At 35.8% G+C, this 18892-nt stretch overlaps 1 protein-coding gene across 1 annotated transcript in view; it reads right to left on the reverse strand.

The window, feature by feature from the left end:
* Window positions 1–18892, reverse strand: part of LOC108574625 (synaptogenesis protein syg-2-like) — a 135725-nt gene that overhangs the window by 27116 nt on the left and 89717 nt on the right. Inside the window, exons 4-6 of the mRNA XM_017937249.1 lie at window positions 10819–10929; window positions 2770–2976; window positions 1561–1715 (exon numbers count right to left, since the gene is read on the reverse strand). Of these exons, the coding sequence (XP_017792738.1) occupies window positions 1561–1715; window positions 2770–2976; window positions 10819–10929 (473 nt within the window). The remainder of the gene's footprint in view (window positions 1–1560; window positions 1716–2769; window positions 2977–10818; window positions 10930–18892) is intronic.

An 18892-nucleotide genomic window follows, 5' to 3' on the forward strand; every position in this document is an offset into this window, starting at 1 on the left:
AAAAGTTCTTGTCGAAATTGTGGTAAGAGATACAGTACAGTAGACCTGCGTATAGTATAACATGGGTTCACATAACACGAATTCGTATAATATTATGCAAAAATTGTGCCTGTATAACATGGTGAAAAGGACTCGTATTACACGGTGCATAAGTTTACATTTTCACAGTGTACCAAAGTTCCCCTAACTGATGGTACACTATATTATATGGTAATTGTTTTATGGTGTAATACTGTAAGGGACCAACGGTGTTCATAGGCAAAGCTTATCATAGGCAATCGCACTTCTGTCGAAACTATGGGAAGAACTAAAATTGTAATATAAATGTTAAAAGTTTAATTGTTTCTTTTACTCTGAGTAAAATATGTAATGACAAAATATTTTAAATTTTAATATTTGATTTAAAGTGAAATGAAAAATATTTTACTGTTACACCTTAAATATTTATTTCACATTTTGTATAATAAACCTTTACATCTTTTATAAATATATGTTTCGAAATACATGATCCATTATTTGTATAACCTATGTGATACGTATAATACGGAACGTATCTCTCGTGCTATACGGGGGTCTACTGTATTGCAATGCGAATATACTACAATTCTTTTAAGGGTATGCAGTGTGATGCTTGGAAAAAAATTTAAGTAAAATTGTGTGGCAAGCAACTTCATGGTTCAGTAACGGTAATTTAACATTTAACATTTAAGGGGGAGTATCATCCTGAGGCCTCTGAAAATAGATAAAGTTTGGGAATTTTTTTTGTAGGTAACTACTAAATGAAAAGTTTCAATTTTTCAGAGAATGTAAATGTAACTTTCAGCTTCTTTCTCCAATTTTGTAAAAGCAAAAATGTTACAAAATGGAGGAGTTATTCGCTAATTGCAAAATCTCTTCTGATAGAACATTGATTGCTATCTACCATTCCCGGCAAGAATTGGAACGTCTGAAATAAAAAATCCTTTTTGATTTACAAATAAAAGCGTATCATCTACAATGTAGCGTATGATTTTCCGAAATTGTAATTACTATAGAAATGGTGGCAATTTGAAGAGGAAAAAACACTTTTTGCCAAAAGAAAATCAACTTTAACCGTTTATAAAAATTTAAATAACTGAGATATCGAAAAATTCGTAACCTATATTGCAGATAATATTGTTATAAATTTTTATTTATAAATCAAAAAGAAGTTTTTATTTCAGACGTTCCATTCCTTGTCGACAATGGCGGCCAGCAATTGATGTTCCAGCAGAAGAAGTTTCGCAATAATTCCTCCGCTTTTATACATTTGTACCTTTTAAAAATTGGAGACAAAAGCTGAAAGTTACATTTATGCCCTCTGAAAAATATTGAAACTTTTCATTCAGTAGTTACCTATGAAAAAAATTCCCAAACTTTTCCTTTTTTTTTAAACGCATCAGGGTGGTGTACCCCTTTAAAGATCACAGCGACGTAATAGATAGCAGTAATAAGAACGCAATCTCGTACACTATTCCTTATTACGGTTTCTTATTTAAAAACGTATAAAATTATTTATGACAGAAGAACAGAAAAAAATACCTTTTCCGTGTAGTTAGTTAATTTTCTATCATCCATGAACCAAGATAACTTAGCTGGTGGCCTTGAACCAACAGTCATACAATTAATGTCGTATATTCTATCGGCGCTAAGAGGTGAGTGTTCATTGCTCAATATTGTTACACTTAATGGCATCACTGAAAAGTAAAAAAAAACCATGTAAAAATATGTTCATATTTATTCTATTGGACATGAATTAATAATGTGATTTCATATGCGATGACTTAAAACTACTGAAAAAATAAATTAACTTTGCCTTCGTCTTATTCTGTTATTGGTTTTAGGTACACCCATAATTACAAAGTAGAAAAGAAGTAATAACAATAAGGTTCCTTTTTCCATTCAGGAGAATGTAAAGGAGATTCCAAAGTTTAATAGAACTTTATGTATTCAATATACAAAAGTGTAGCCTATACCTAGTTTCATTCAGTCACTGCTGTTACTTAACCCTAGAGCGGTCTTCCTTTTGACTGTACACTTAAGACTTTTGGGTGAAAAGGGACCTAAGACCTTATGTGCAATAATTTTTGTTTCCAACGCGACATATGAACCTAGACGACAAACGTTTAAAATAATGTTAAGGAACGTAAACTTGATAACAGCAGAAATTACTAAAAATGTAAAAAGGGGGCGGGTCAAAAAAGACCCGAAGACCGCTCTAGGGTTAAGGTCAGTTGATGTCGTAGGTAAGGAAAATCAGTTTCATCGTTGTAATTACATTTATTTCGAACATTCTGATATGATTCGTTTGTTATAATTTGAACAGATGCCTGAGATGTGTCGATTATTGCGATACAACAGTGTTTCCTTACCTAGGATCTTGACTCACGTTGAATGACTACGGTTAACGAATTCACTTGATTGTGGACCACATTTGCATATATTAGGAAAGCTTTAAATCTTGAAGTCTCATTGATACTTCAATCTTGAAGTCTCATTGAAACCTCGATTCTCCAAAACACACAACTTTATCATGCTTTTCTGTATCTCACACTGCACAGTGCATACAAAATTTTGAAGATACTTCCTGAGTAACACAGATGTATTTTTAATTTCCTCGTTAATGTAGTTGCAATTATTATGTGCTGTTAACTTTTCTCTCAGTTTTTGTTACATATTATTTGTATTTTATCAGTTTGCATTATTCAGTATTGACGCTTAAATGAAACATCGTAACGTAAAGGAGCTTACAGTGCATTTCGATTGCCACAGAGGCAGAAACAGGTTGACTAATATTGTTGTTAGCTGCTTGACAGGTAAAAACTGCATGAAGATCAGCTCTTGAAAGTTCTTTAACTGTTAAAGTGTTTCTACGTAAACCAGGAAATTCCCCTCGTTCATCTTTCGAATCAAGAAGCATTTCTCCACGCCACCACCTCACTTTTGGTTCTGGACGACCTGAAAAGTAACACGGAAATTTTTAAATCTCAACTGTGTCCGACTTATTATTAGTTTTTGTGAACATGTAATATTTTAAGCAGCGAAAACCTTTTTATTATTTTCAAACGAAACTTTCAAAATGCAGTTGTATTACGAGATATGCGGGGTGGGGCAAGGCGAATGGCACATATAACCGGGCAGGGGATGATTCTGCATGTAAAAGTAAACCGAAAATAAAGAATAAAATTATTTCATAAGAAGCTTAGTTTTCGAGAAAAATGAATTTAAACATCCCCTACAAACTGTCGTTTCCGCTAACACTTTTACGTTGATAAACAGCGGTGACGACACATCTCGCAAAGAAATAGCGTAAATCTTCTGCAGCTCGAAGGAAGAATTATACAGGCTTTCGAAAAATTAAAGCGTGAAAACACCATCCACGACTCTTTGATTCGAAAAGTAAACATTTGTATGCGTCAACAAGGACGTCACTTTTAACAGTTCGTTCAGTAATATACATGTAAAGTAATGAAATCATTAATAAACGTATTAATAGTAATTAGCGTGGCACTGACACTGCTTATTAGATAGTCAAGTGCACGCGTTCTTAAGGGGGTCTCCTAGTGTGACGGCCGTTTTTTTAGGCCTCTTTGCTAATTTATTACAGAAGTACGGTAACAGTTATTAACATGAGCTTTATTCCTATGTATTTACTTGTCCTTGAAGAATCATTACAAATTTTTGTTGTTGAAAAATAAGTAAATATGGCTGCTGTGGAACACGTGAAACAGGAGCATGAAAAAAAAAAAGTAGGTCCATGGTAGCCATGACTTCAGCTGTTCTGCTTATCGACAATAAAAAAATCCAATTGATTCTTATTTAGAATGCATGTCGCTGTGGTCGGTAGTAGAATAAAAGAAAAATATTGAAAATTAAAAAAATGGCGGTACTTTGAATACGAAGTATCGATTTTTTCGACTCTTTTTCGTCTTTCAGAGGCTCTAAAAGTCAGAAAAATATATATTTTGGCATAATTCTACTAACGACCATAGCCACGCATGTTCTGAAGACATGTGCAAAATTTGAGTTCGTTTGGTTCAGTAGTTTTTGCCAGATCGTGGCTTGGCGCTTAACGTGTTAAGTGCAGAGGATTAACGTCTTTTTCAGCTAACAAGTGTTCAGAATTACATAAATCCACAGAAACATTTACACGCATTGATTAATCGGGTTCTGAATATCTAAAAATACAATAAAATTGTCATTAACGAAGAGTAATCACGTACAGTAATTTATATCCACTTTGTCGCTCAAAAGTTTCTGCCCTTTACAAAAATTCCAGAGAAGACACTACTAACTTCGTTATGTCGTATTATGGAATAATTCAAATAGGAGTGTGGGTATGGAAGTTTCATGTATACGATCTTTATACAATATGAATATAGAGTGTTTTACCAATTCTGACCAACACGAATATCTTCATATTTTCAAGTAATAAGCGAAAACATTATTTACAAAAGTTGCACGGTTGCAAGACCACATGTGGTGAAGTGGACACTAGAAAAATTAGAGGAGCTTGACGAGTAACAGTGTAAATTAACCAGCGAGTACATTTAGTTCCTAAACGTTGTTATTAAAATCACTCCCGTATCTCTAAACCATTTATGTGAGATTTACCTTTAAATAATCCCTGTAATAGGTCGAGATGAGCAAAGTAGTATGGTTGGTCGTACATAAATTTTACTTTCACAGACCACCTTGATACTCGTAAGCCATTTCGAGGGTATTTTGTTCCTTAGGGAGGGTAATAGAGCCTGTCATGGACTTTTTTAGAGGAAACGAAAACAAGAAGTAACTATTAGGTTCTCCTAAAAGTTCTCGCTGTTTTAAGGGGGTATTCTAGTCTAGACTTTTGAAAAAAATCGATTTCTTTTTTTTTACATTTTCTGAAAGTAGACATTTGCAGAAGTATAACTGTCGTAGGATTTTTCCGAATTTGTAAAATTGACGAAGTTATAGATGGTTAAAGTAAGTATACCATTCTCGTGTAACTGGTATGAGAAACTTTAAACGCGTTTTTCTCGAAACCATGTTTTTCTAAATGGCTGACATGATATCTCAAGTTCTAGTTGTCCGATTGACTCCAAATTTTACATGCACCTTCAGTGGATGTGTCGTTATCGTCTGACCCAGAATTATGCCAAAATATGTATTTTTCTGAATTTTAGAGCCTCTGAAAGACGAAGAAAAGTCGAAGAAATCGGTATTCGAAATTCGAAGTGCCGCCATTTTGTAAATTTTCACTATTTTTTTTCCATTCTGGTTCACACCATAGTCACAGTCGTACTAATCAAGAATCCTTTTGGCTTTTTCATTTCGGATAAACAGAAAGGGCGGAATCGTGTCAGCCAGTAGGACACTTCTTTTTAAAGGGACCGCACTGAATGATATATAATTCCGACAGTTTTGATTATTTTCACTTGAAAAAAATTGTGAACTTTCTTAAAACATGAATGAATATGTATGCAAAATGCTGATACTGAGAAACTTATACTTTCCTTACAAAAAAATCCCTAAGGACTAAAAAATGACACTCTAGACTAGAATACCCCCTTAACTCCTTATTATGTCAAAATAATTTCCACAATATAAGCAGAAAACTGTAGCGAATTAATTCCGAAGTAGATCACTAAACTGTGAACAAGATTTTTTTCGGGTGTAAAATAGGTTTGGATAGGAGAGATTCATTCGCGTCTTTTTCTCTCTTAGAGATTCAGGTTATTATGTACGCACGTGAATGCTCCTGTAATACGTTGACAAAAGTGAAATTATTTTAAACGAGAATGTTTAATTCCAGTGGTGTTACGTTTTTTCAAAATGAACGGTTTAAAACTACGTAAACTTTCAGGATGACTCAATACGTAGCATAACTACTGTTGAGCAAAAATTGGACCAAATTTATGCTACTACACGCTGTCTTAACTCGATATAGCTAGTGTTCTCAATGGTAAATTGTACGTACAAAGGATTGCTTCTTCTCGATTTAGGGTTTACAATTTGCCGTATACGCGAGACTCTTCGTTCCATTCGGTTCACGGAACTTTTCGGTCTTTCCGCAAAGAGTAGGAGATATGCGACGACTCCACGCGGAGGAAAAACTTGGAGTTGTGAGAAGTCTTGTCACAGTTCATTGGAGGTTGGTTCTTTCAAACTATTTCATTGGTTGGACCTCTGATCTATGGATAATTAGGAAAGGAACAATGGAAGGGAATGAAAGAGAAAGAGGAAGGAGAGAAGGAAGATCAATAATACCGTTCCGAATTTGTTGACAAAACTTTTCAAAAATCTGAACAATTTACGGAGTTTCGTAGACCTGCTGTCCTGGAAAATATCAGATTCCACCAAAACTCTACGTGGTAAATAATCCATCAGATATATGGGAGGTCTAGGTCTGCTGCAGTGAGTGATCCAATTATTATGATCAGATTAAAAAGTTGCATATTTTATGTTTTCGATAATAGTAAAATATATCCTTTCGTTTTGTTCTTGACACATAGATAGACAACTTGATTATATTTTGACAGCTTACCTAGCTAAAAAGAAGTTTAAATTCACCGCCTGGCAATTCACCGGATATGAATGCAATAGAAAACCTATAGGAATGATTAAAACGTGGAATTGCATCAAGTGATAGAGAAGCATATATCGATACGGTATTATGACGCGGGAATAAAAGAAAGCTGCAGAAAAAAGTATCGAAAGTAGCAATTATAGATGGGAATGATGGCTTGACGAAATATCGATATTTGTATTTTTGAAAATTTTCAATAATTCGTAGAAATGTTAGAATTCTCTTTAAGTATTATTAGAAACGTAACAGTACATTTTGTAATAAAAAAAAGGTTTTACTTTAAGTCTTCCGTTCGTGTTCGTAATAATTTGATCACCCACTGTATAGATATTCTGTTGCATCGCAGCAACTATTGTTCGCATGTGATGATTTTACCACATTTTTAGTCCTTTGTAGGTTGATTAACCCTTTCGCTCCGAAGGGCGTATATATACGCCCTCGAAGAATGAACATTTGTATACGAAGAGCGTATACATACGCTCTCGAAAAGTGGGCGCTCGGGTACGAAGAGCGTACATATACGTTCATACCATATATACTTTTGTTTCTTTTTTGTTTTTGCGACAAAATAAACGGTTAAGTCTTCCGTTCGTGTTCGTAATAATTTGGTCACCCACTGTATAGATATTCTGTTGCATCGCAGCAACTATTGTTCGCATGTGATGATTTTACCACATTTTTAGTCCTTTGTAGGTTGATTAACCCTTTCGCTCCGAAGGGCGTATATATACGCCCTCGAAGAATGAACATTTGTATACGAAGAGCGTATACATACGCTCTCGAAAAGTGGGCGCTCGGGTACGAAGAGCGTACATATACGTTCATACCATATATACTTTTGTTTCTTTTCTGTTTTTGCGACAAAATTATCGTTTGTCAAATTTCATTTAAATCTTATAAGACAGATGTTATCGCGTCACGAGTATTTCCGCGACTATAGTATGACGCGGACTTGGAACTGGTTTTCTTTTAGTGGATTCCAGTGAAGTCTTTCGAAGTATGCAATTGGATAGTGGACTGTATGAATTTTTGATTGTATCAAACACAATATTGAACAACGATATAGGTTTATTATAACTAGTTTAACGAGATATGTACAATACTGATGTCTGTGTCGAATGTATATCGAAAGGTATGATGGGTTACGAAAATAATAATAACGTTTGAGTGTGTTCGTAGCGATCATATTTTGTCACAAGCGCGCCGTAGCGAAAAGGTTAATCAACGATTGTGAATTTCTTTTGCGAAAATTCGGTGGAAACAATCGTGTAGTGCTTATGTATCTTTGCTGGACAATCCGCGGTGTGTGTACCTGTGAATTACTTACGTTCACGTGCTTGTGTGTCGCAAAGATATTAATCCTCTCCGTTCGAAAATCCCATATAGAGGGTTTTGATATGCTCTCGCGGGCTCTGTACGAGTAGACCGGTTTAATGTTTTATTGATGATTTTCTTTATAAAGTGTTGGCCAGGATCGTTTGTGAAACTGAATATCGAAAGGTTCCCTTCCGTAGCTTCTGCACGGTAAGCTGGAAACACCATGCTCCATTAAATTTGACGGTGTCACATGCGTAACAGACATCGCTCGAGTACCGGTAGACCTTTAGCGCAATAAAGGAAACCGGCGAAAATTCCGTATTAGAGCGCAATCTTCCACCTTCAATGGAACAGTATTGTCCTTAGGATCTCTGGACACCTCAAAATGAGTTTCATAAATTTGTCTTTTTCACAATTTCTGAAAATTACTGCGAGGTGAGAAAGAGTCCGTACACGTTCTCTGAACTGTTTAGGGAATATTTATAACTATTGATGAAATTGAGCGAAGGAATTTCTTAGATTTTACTTTTGCAAATTCCTTAATTTAGTATTTAAAAGTGTATCGATTTTCTCAATCTTCTTGAAACAAGAGTGCATCCATCGAGCGGACTGCATCGCGCTATAATTCAGTTATTCTAATTAATAGCTGTTCAATTTCCAGCATTGGGAAGTGGTTTCACTCTCTAAGTATGAACGTTTACCAATGAAAAAGAGCACCCGATATTTTCAGATATTCCAACTATGTGCAAAGTTTGACGAAAATGTTCCTTGTTAGAAAAATAATTGCGAAACAAATTATTTCTTGTTGGGCAAAGAACTACTAATCAAATGTATTACTCTACCTATAGCACTCCAATGGCTTCAAATATCTATCTAAATTGGTATGCAAGACGATAGTTAATGGCTTATTCATACATCCATTTCCAAATAAATTCGATGCAAAAAGTATAATTGTTGCAACGCAACGTATAGACTAATTAAGATTTCGCGTATTTTTGAAAGATTATTGTTCCAGAATTTTTATTTATTCGACGCCTTTAAGTTAGATGCACGAGCCCAGAAAGTGTTTTATGGACACAGAAACCTTTCGTTACTGCAGTTCATACACCTTGATGGTGGCTGATTTGTGCTAATTCTGGCCGTTCGAGAATTACTTATCAACTTCTATCACAGTTAAATTTCTAAAATTATAAATTATAAAAGTTCGTAACTTTCACGACCATAAGTATATAATATACCTACTTATGTAAACTGCTAATGTAATAATTTTTTATTATAATGCAAAAAATCAAAATTCCAATTTATCCGTATTTTATAATTCAGCCAAAAGTATCGGTATACAAATTTACGTGATAATGGATTAATATTTTGCATGAAAAATTTTTAATATATTACTTAAACAAATAGATTTTCCTAAAAAATAATTAGGCAGGTGTATTTGTCGCTGAGAAACACATAATTTCTTGTTTAAACCATTGCTCTATCTCTAATAGTTTCTGAGATATCGGACAAAATAGGTTTTGACACACCTTTGGGGGCTATTTTCACCCCCTCAGCATGAACGATGGCAGATAAAGAGAAATAAGTGTTACATATTTTTTCAAGAACTACGTCATACGTAAATTTCATCAAAATCGGTGAGTGACACTTGTTAATTTTTCCCTTATAATTTTGAAGAACAAAAACGAATCAAATTTTAATGAAATGTACAATGACAACGCCCTACAATGATATGTGCTTTTGGAAATTTTTGGAAAAGATGAAATGAATTTAAAACAAAAGACAGCTTAATTTTTTCTATTAGTTAAAATATATTATATCATAATATCGTCCGCTTTATGCCAAAGCCATGAATGTGCAAAATTTCACTTTTTGGGTAATGGGGGTAATCAAAAATTACTTCATAATTAAATTCAAGTTTCAAGCACAGATTAATATTTGCAAGAAAATTTCGAATATTTTCATCTCCAGAATTATTCGATTACATTCTGCATTTAGTTGTGAATTTCCGTAATTTATCGAATCGCACATTCATGGTATTGGCATACATAAGGGCGACGATATATTATAGCAATTATGAAAAATGAAATGAGTTGTCGGAAAATTATCGGCAATGAAAAAAAAACTGCCGTACAAAACGTCCGCCAGAAGAAGTACGACATAATTACATGCCAACAGATCAGCAGGCGAGTGAAATTGGACCCCGGGTTGAACGTGTTAAGAACTCGGAACTTTCAGAGTAGGCGGTGTGTTCAGGGACCAAGGAGAACCCTGATTTGCCTATCATGTCACTGCCCATTACCATAGATTTAATACAAAAAACATAGACCCTTAACGACCGGAGTTGTTGGTTGTTAGTCAGTAAGTGAGTTAACCAGTCAGTTAGTCAGTTGGTAAAACACAGACAACATAGCAAATGGCTTTCCACACTTTTAAAGGCCGTGGAAACTGAGTTGTAGTTGAAACTTTTCGAGACAAACCATCCTAAACGAAAGAAACTCCACGAACTGCCTTCAATCATCGGTCGCACAAAACTAATTCAGGGTGAAACGGTGTACGTTATGGTACGCCACAACAATTATTCCGCGTGCAAACAATCGTTTTATAAAGGAGACTTCGAGGGATGTAACGATATTTCTTCGACTGTTCGAAGTAAAATTTGGCTCAGAAAATTGCAAAATTGAAACTTCTTTTATAGTTTTTAAACAATTATTTACAGAGTAGAATTACTTACAGAGTAGAAACCTTCCTTAGTAAGGTAAGAAAAAATTTTTTCAACAATCAAAAATTGGCAACAAATTGGTTTACAGTCCTCCTTAGAATTCATTGTTAAATCTCTGTTCACTTAGAAAAGAGCATCCTAGAAGAAGCTTAGAAATCTGTATACGTATTATAAAAAGGGCGAGGAAACTCACCTCCAGATACAAGACACTGTAATTTCATGTCACCGCCCTCTTCGTATGGCCCTGTTATTGTTGACACAGTTTTCCCATGTTCATCGATGATATTTGGCTTGTGTGGTGGTACTGTAATAAAGAAGAATGAAAACATTTGTATCAGACACATCACTATCTGTTCTTACAATATAGAGTTGCAGAAAGAAATTGGGGATGGTACAACAATGCCAATCCACTGTGTAATAATTCTACAGGGTGGGCCACGTAAAACTAATGATCTTCTCTAGCTATGGTGGTGCGAGACAATTTTTATACGTAATTTAAATAGTTTCAAAGGGTGAACAAGATGGAAGAAAACGTTTTTCTGATTTATTAAAATATATATATAGGGGAGTTCCCTTAGCGCCGGACGCTTAAAGTTTTTCTCAAATAAATCTCTCTACCTGTGCACATGTGACTGAAACGCGTAGAAAACTTATTTTTATTCCTTTTATCTCCTCTAGGAGATACGCAGAATAACGGCTCGGTAGCGTTTCAATTATTGCAGATATAACTAATGTCCCATATTAGGTGTCGTCCGGCGTTAAGGGAACTCCCCCTATATATATTTTTCGTACAGTATATACACTACCGGCCAAAAGTTTGGAATCACCTCCCACCTTTCATCAATATTAAACCTGCTGCTAATTTTTTATAGATTTGAAGTTTATCTCAATTCTACATATTAAGGCGTATCCTGTAGCCGGATTTATGGCAGCGAGTCAAGTGGTCGTCGTCGCAGGCAAATATCGCTTTCTCAAAACACCGCAAGTGTTTATTGCGTTGCCTGCGACACTTAGTCCCTAGGAAGGGAAAAATAGAAAAGTGGCCCACGACTTTTGCCAACGTCGATGGGCCACTTGACTTTAACAAAGCCTAGAAAAGCGGAGATTCCACAGGATTCCCACGCATCCGTCCACCGAACACCTTTTCTCCGGCCGTTGTTTACCCCACCCTAAGATAACGCGCCAAGGGCGAAATGGAGGGAGGTTGCGATGCACCGGAGTAAACCCGCAGAGACTCCAGCAGAAACATTTGGCGACTCGCGGCAGAAACACTTTGCACCTCGCGGAAGAATCACTTGGCCACTCGTGAGAAACACTTGGCCACTCGCAAGAGAAACACCTCTCACTTCGCAATAGAATTTATATCTTGAATTAGTTGTAGAAAATAGAACATAAAATAAAAACTTAGTGTTTCAATCAAGAAACTGGTCATTCGAAGCCTTGGAACATTAGTCGGCACACACGTGCAAAAACCGGCAAAGCTTGAACGATCGAAAGATCAACCGCAAGCCCTAACACTACATTTATCAATTTATCTCATATCAATTGATTCGAACCTTAAAAAATTCTCAAAGTCGCTGACTTTTTTCTGGAAATTTTTGTGTAAATTGCAATGCTCAGTAATTCCTAACATTTGGCCGGTAGTGTATATATAGGTATTGCAGCGATGTGCATTTAAACATGCATAATAATGTGACCTCAATATTTTAAATCAAACGTGAAACTTCCTTTCATTTTTTACCATTTCTTCCCATCAAAACAATTATCCTGCCACTTTATTCAGTCTTTGAAACTATTTAAATTATGTGTAAACATTTTCTCGTACCGTCATAGCTACAGAAGATAATTAGGTGGCCTGTTTTACATAACCCACCTTGTGTTATAACGAATACGGATGGACTAGACCCAGGATTTGTTCAATCAACGTTTTATTCCTTTACTTCGTTTGCCTCGGCTGTACAATTGAAATTAAATCGTTGTTAAACGGGAACAGACCTCCATCAGTGTCAGTATCAAACGCTCGGTCCTTTTTTGTTTAATGGAATTGTTAAGGAAAAGTTTATTATGCTTTCCACATTCAGTTGGAAATTTACGTATTTATTACTGTATGATCATACAGAGGATCGTGCAAAGGCATTTTGTTGCGATATTGTCATGTTAATTACGTTTGTTTAAACCATAGTTGTATATTCTCTTCTTTGAAAAGTAACTGTTAAAATTCGAGGGTGAATCTAAAGTCAGGAAAATATGAATAATATTGTTGAATTCGTAAAATGTTCTGACCTAGTTGAGTGACTTTGGGTTAAGTGTTACGATGAATGCAGATATAGTCCTTAAATTGAAAAAAGTATATCAAGGAAAACATATATGTCGAATAAGTAAAAGAAAAACGAGCGAAGATAATATATCAGTTCGTTTCACAATGTTCACAAGGAAACATAAGATTGCATTAAATTCAGAAACAATGTGCGCTTAAATCGAACTTCATTTTTTATTTCAGGTCGAACTGATTCACTTAGAAAATAAATATTAATAAATATGTGAATATTATCAATTATTATCCAAAATATTTCTGTACTGTCAATGGTTTTAAGATATATTTCTCCTGGAAATGTCTTAATATTTAATATAAAGGGTGAGTCACATAACTTGTTTACTCCGAAAAACTTCCAAAGTATGTTCCAAAAAAGTGTTTATAAAGAATTTGCGCGGTATCGAAGGGAACATACGATACTAAAACGGTTTTTTAAAATCACCTATTTTTTTACGAGATATCAAAGTGATCTTGAGCTTTTGAAATGGAAGCGTACCTTTTTGTATCAAAATTTAAAAGAGCAGTGAATTTTCTATAAGGAAGTATTAAACTTTATTTGTCGATAGTGTGCAAGTTTTATATGTACATATGAAACACTTTTTTATAAAATACATGCTTTAGAAGTTATTCAAGGTTGATAAGTTACGTGTGGCTCATCCTGTATAAATAACAACTCGAACACAAATTCACTGGTTTTTATAATTTTCCAAGTGGACGCACATAATTTCTCGCAGTAACACAAACATAATTTCTAGTCACTGATGTAACCAGTTTGAAATGATAAATAATCGAAGTAACTGTTCTATGAAAAAGGGAGATACAGAATTTTAGGTTGTTCACCTAATTATAAGCTACAGATTGTGCCACCTTACTTCTTCTATTTATCGTTAGTAAATATATACGTACTGTATGTTTAATTAAAGCACTCGAAAGGGACTGTAACCTCATTTTGCAGAATATTCGCCTCCGACTGACCCGAATGAATTTGTTAAAGCTCGAAATTCATACCCTTACATGCCTAAAAAATTGTATTAATACCTTAGCGAGGATAGAATTACTTCAAGTCCAGGTCTTCGTTCTCTGCAGCGATGCTTTAGAGCAAACATCGGTGGAATAAGTATAGAGAGGTCGAAAATTAAAGCTACGCAGGTTCGGCACCTTATCTTTCTATCACATCATAAAATGCTCGAAACATGTTTACTTTGACTCGTGACCAATTTTTCGAGCTCGCTAAATTTGTTCCACCGACTATACCTATCTCAATAAACACAACCTCTGACCTCTTTTCCGTGTCTAAGGCGCAAGTATTTTAAGTAGCCTTAATACAGAATCTACAATAAATCTTTTTTCCATCCTTCCTTTTCTCTTCTTTGCAATCACCATAAAATTAAATACAGGGTGGGGCAAAAGTCCAGGCTCCACTTAGAGGCAACTTCTGAACCTTCTTGAAAATTTATGGAAAATATGAAGAAAAGAACGTATTTCTGCAATCAAGAAGTGACATCATGTTTCGCACTTAACATATTGCATCATAATTCTTTGTTGTCTTTATTTACATTCTCACTCATAAAAACAAATAAAAATGTCAAGGACTTGCGTGCCACCCTGTATGTATCTATTATTGGCAAAAGAAGGAATCGATTTTTTTCTTTTTCGCTCTATCCCGAGGATTATAGCAACAGTTTCGAACAGTCGTATTTCATCGTGAAAATTCTGAGTTGAAAACAACCGAGTTGGGGCACAGTAACATAATTTCGAAACATGTTTGTCACATATCCATTTTATCTTTTTTCTTCTTTGCGCGATAGTCCAAATGGAAGTGGTTCCTTTCGTTCAAATCGTAGGGAAACCATATATTTTCATCTTTTCAGGAGAAATCTGGTACTTCTTGTGACACCGGCATACGAATTCTAGCAGAATAGTGGATAAAAGACATAAAGAAACAGTGACGTTCATTTAATTGGATAAATGAATCATTCTTACAGGGAAATCTACGATAATCGGATAATTCTGGTGGATTTTTAACCCTTGCCGGTTTCTAGTGGACTTTGATAAAAGTTTCAGGTAATTCTTTTTCTTTCCTCGTTCTTCAGACTGAAAGCACCCTTTATTTTAATCTCAGGATATAAAGTGAATGTGCGAACAATCGCGCGGACGAGTATACGTCTATGTGTATTTTATTTCATACATTTAATACATTTCTGTTGTTAGCACATGTAACCACCACCTCTTTATTCTACTTAATGATTTGAATAACGATAAAATACGAGGTGAACCAGAACGTGTGGTATCATTTTTCTGATTTCTTATGTAAAAATAGAAATATTTCAACGTGAAGCTCTCCGTCTTCGAGGAAAGGGACTTTGAAAATTCGCGAGGAATAAAAATACAGTTCTACAGGGTACACTGGCTAAAGTTGTTCGCAAACAGTAGAAATATCGTATCCACGCTAGATTTCGCGAACAGTTGCAGAATTGTTCGCTGACTGTTCGTGGGTAGTTCTTTGTGGACCCTGCACATGTGCACGCGCAAATTTTGAAGCTTAAAAAGATGTCCGAAGAAGATCTATCGCTTGCATCAGTTGCATCTTTGGTAATCAAAAGGTATAGTTGCTGGAATCCGGGTACGAGAATAGACGTCGATTATATTCTTACAATATAATATTTATTTGCAACAGTGATACTCTGTACACGCGGATTTTTGCATAATAAGACGCGAATTTGGTGAAGAGAAGAAAATGTTGTATTCGCTGCGACGTGTGTTGGGCTAACTCTCCGCAAAGGGATTTTGTAGGTGTATTTATAAAGATGGAATTTTGGGGAGAAGGTGAATTTTGGCTCTGGTGACGAATTGTTGTAAAGGACTTTGAAGGGACAATCAGCGAGTTGATGAGTAACTTGTTTTTGTAGGGATACTATCTCTATCATTACATTACTATTTATAGGGTGACATATCAAAATTTTGTACAAAAAAAAAAGCGTTTCTGGTGGAGTAAGATTAACAAACGGTTTATTAAAAAAACGAAATAAGAAAGCGAAACTTCTCAGTTTGAAAGCGAAGTGATCGTTAAATTTGATGTACTGCCTCCCGAGCGAACACTACGGACAAAGTGTCCATATTGCCGGCGATCGTGTTCGCGAGTTGTTCGCGAACAGCAGTGTGAACGCGGCATTAGAAGGAACTGAAGCTATCGGAAAAATGTTCTTACAAAATTTGTTTGATACTATAGGGGACATAATGTAGCGTAAATGGTTTTCTTGTTGGTGAAGTAGCGGGTGAGATTTCAAGGTGTAATTAATTTTTGTTGAATGCATATTCCATGAGCTTACTTATCGTTTAGGCGTTTTTGTTTTTTTGAAGTTCGAATATGTGCGCCATCGATTAATGAGTGTCGTCCAACATTGATTTTTCTTTTGTTTTTCTTTTTAAGTGTCTCTCGTTTGTCGTCACGTGTGTGGGTTCTAAGAATTAGATTGGTAACTTAATTTGAGAGAAGAGAACACACTTTGGGAGGGTTCAATTGTATTGTAAGTAAATTTCATTTCGAATGGGATGAAATTTCTACTTAGTACAAAACATATTTTAATAAGGAACACCGTTAATGCATATATTTTCTATACAGATACATTCGTACAAGCTGCATTATCCATAGATGAATATGTTGAAAATGTGGCTTAACACTTTTTTAGTTGAACACGAGTGTTCAAATAAATGCCTGTGGCAATGTTTTGCGTACAAAGTACTGCTTACAACAATGTTTTGCATGTCGTACAGCGTAACAAACGGAAATACGTGCGTTTCAAAACTAACGCATTCCACAGTGTTGCAAAAACGAGAAATCACGCTTGCGAAAATGTACGTCTTCTCAAGAGCCCGAGCGAGCCACAATGTTGCAAACGCGTTACCGGGCTTGCAACTTTGTTACCGCATGTCGCTCCCGAAAATTGCACATTGTTGCAAAACGCGTTATCCGGGTTGCAACTTTGTTGTCGCGAAAATCTGAACATTGTTGCACGACGCGCCGTTTTGCAACAATGTGCAATTTTCGGGAGCGACTCTCGGCAACAAAGTTGCAAACGCGATTCTTCTTTGGCAGCTTTGTTGCCGGGAGTCGCTCCTGAAAATGGCACATTGTTGCAAAACGGCGCATCGTGCAACAATGTGCAGATTTTCGCGACAACAAAGTTGCGTACGGAGAGATCGCGCTTGCAACTTTGTTGCTGCGAATCGCTCCCGAAAATTGCACGATGTTGCAAACGCGTTCTGGGTTTGCAACTTTGATGCCGGGAGTCGCTCCTGAAAATGGCACATTGTTGCAAAACGGCGCATCGTGCAACAATGTGCAGATTTTCGCGACAACAAAGTTGCGTACGGAGAGATCGCGCTTGCAACTTTGTTGCTGCGAATCGCTCCCGAAAATTGCACGATGTTGCAAACGCGTTCTGGGTTTGCAACTTTGTGGTCGCGAAAATCTGAACATTGTTGCACGACGCGCCGTTTTGCAACATTGTGCAATTTTCGGGAGCGACTTTCGACAACAAAGTTGCATACGGAGAGATCGCGCTTGCAACTTTGTTGCTGCGAATCGCTCCCGAAAATTGCACATTGTTGCAAAACGGCGCATGGTGCAACAATGTGCAGATTTTCGCGACAACAAAGTTGCAAACCCAGAACGCGTTTGCAACATTGTGCAATTTTAGGGAGCGACTCTCGGCAACAAAGTTGCAAGCCTGGTAACGCGTTTTGCAACAATGTGCATTCGAAAATAATACGAATTGACGATGATACAAGCGAGAATGACGCTTGTAACAATGTTACGTTCAAGCGTAGTGCTTGTAATGTTTGCGTTCAAATATAACGCTTCAAGCAATGTTGCAATCAAAAGTACCGCGTACAACAATCGATGTTGCATTCGAGAATAGAGATTGCAACAATGTGTGCATTCAAGTTTCAAAGACGAACAGGGAAATAAAAGTATCTCGCTACTTAAAAATCACCGTTCAACGATATAAAAGTCGGCAACAAAGTTGCAAGCCCGGTAACGCGTTTTGCAACAATGTGCATTCGAAAATAATACGAATTGACGATGATACAAGCGAGAATGACGCTTGTAACAATGTTACGTTCAAGCGTAGTGCTTGTAATGTTTGCGTTCAAATATAACGCTTCAAGCAATGTTGCAATCAAAAGTACCGCGTACAACAATCGATGTTGCATTCGAGAATAGAGATTGCAACAATGTGTGCATTCAAGTTTCAAAGACGAACAGGGAAATAAAAGTATCTCGCTACTTAAAAATCACCGTTCAACGATATAAAAGTTCTTTTCCTGCTACTGCAACTGTGTCCCACACCTCGCTCAATTTGCAACCTCAACTCACACGGGAACAAAGGCTCCACGCAAACAAAACGTCATTATACATTCTCAACATATTTCTCCATCCCTATAAATAACCCCTCTACTAGTTTCTATACAGCGTGTTCGGCAACAGTTGATAGAAAATTTAGTGGGTGATTCCACCAGCCGAAAATGAAGAATAAGAAAATTACGAAAAAAATTACTGTGACGAAGATCAAGAATAACAAAATTACGTTTGAGGCTTCGTTTGTTAGCTATTAATGTTTAAAAACATCCCTGTGATCGAGTAAACCTCCCTAATTTAATAAAAATATGCCTATTCGTGCGATTTTCTATACCTATATTTTATATTAAAAATAATCACATAAACATATCGTATTGTCTCATAAGTGTTACAAACAGATTCATATTTGCAACGAAACTTCATATTTCTTCACTGAATAGCGAAACAAGTATTTGTTTGGATAAAGCTGAGGAGAACTTTCTTTTTATTTATATTACAATTTCTAAACAATTTCATCACATGGTTTTGTTAAGTATTATAAAGCGTTTAATTTTTATTTGAAGAATTTTTTTATAACCGTTATATGTAGTT

This window comes from Habropoda laboriosa, unplaced genomic scaffold, assembly GCF_001263275.1.
Source record: "Habropoda laboriosa isolate 0110345459 unplaced genomic scaffold, ASM126327v1 scaffold11, whole genome shotgun sequence".
In the NCBI taxonomy this organism is placed as follows: Eukaryota; Metazoa; Arthropoda; class Insecta; order Hymenoptera; family Apidae; genus Habropoda; species Habropoda laboriosa.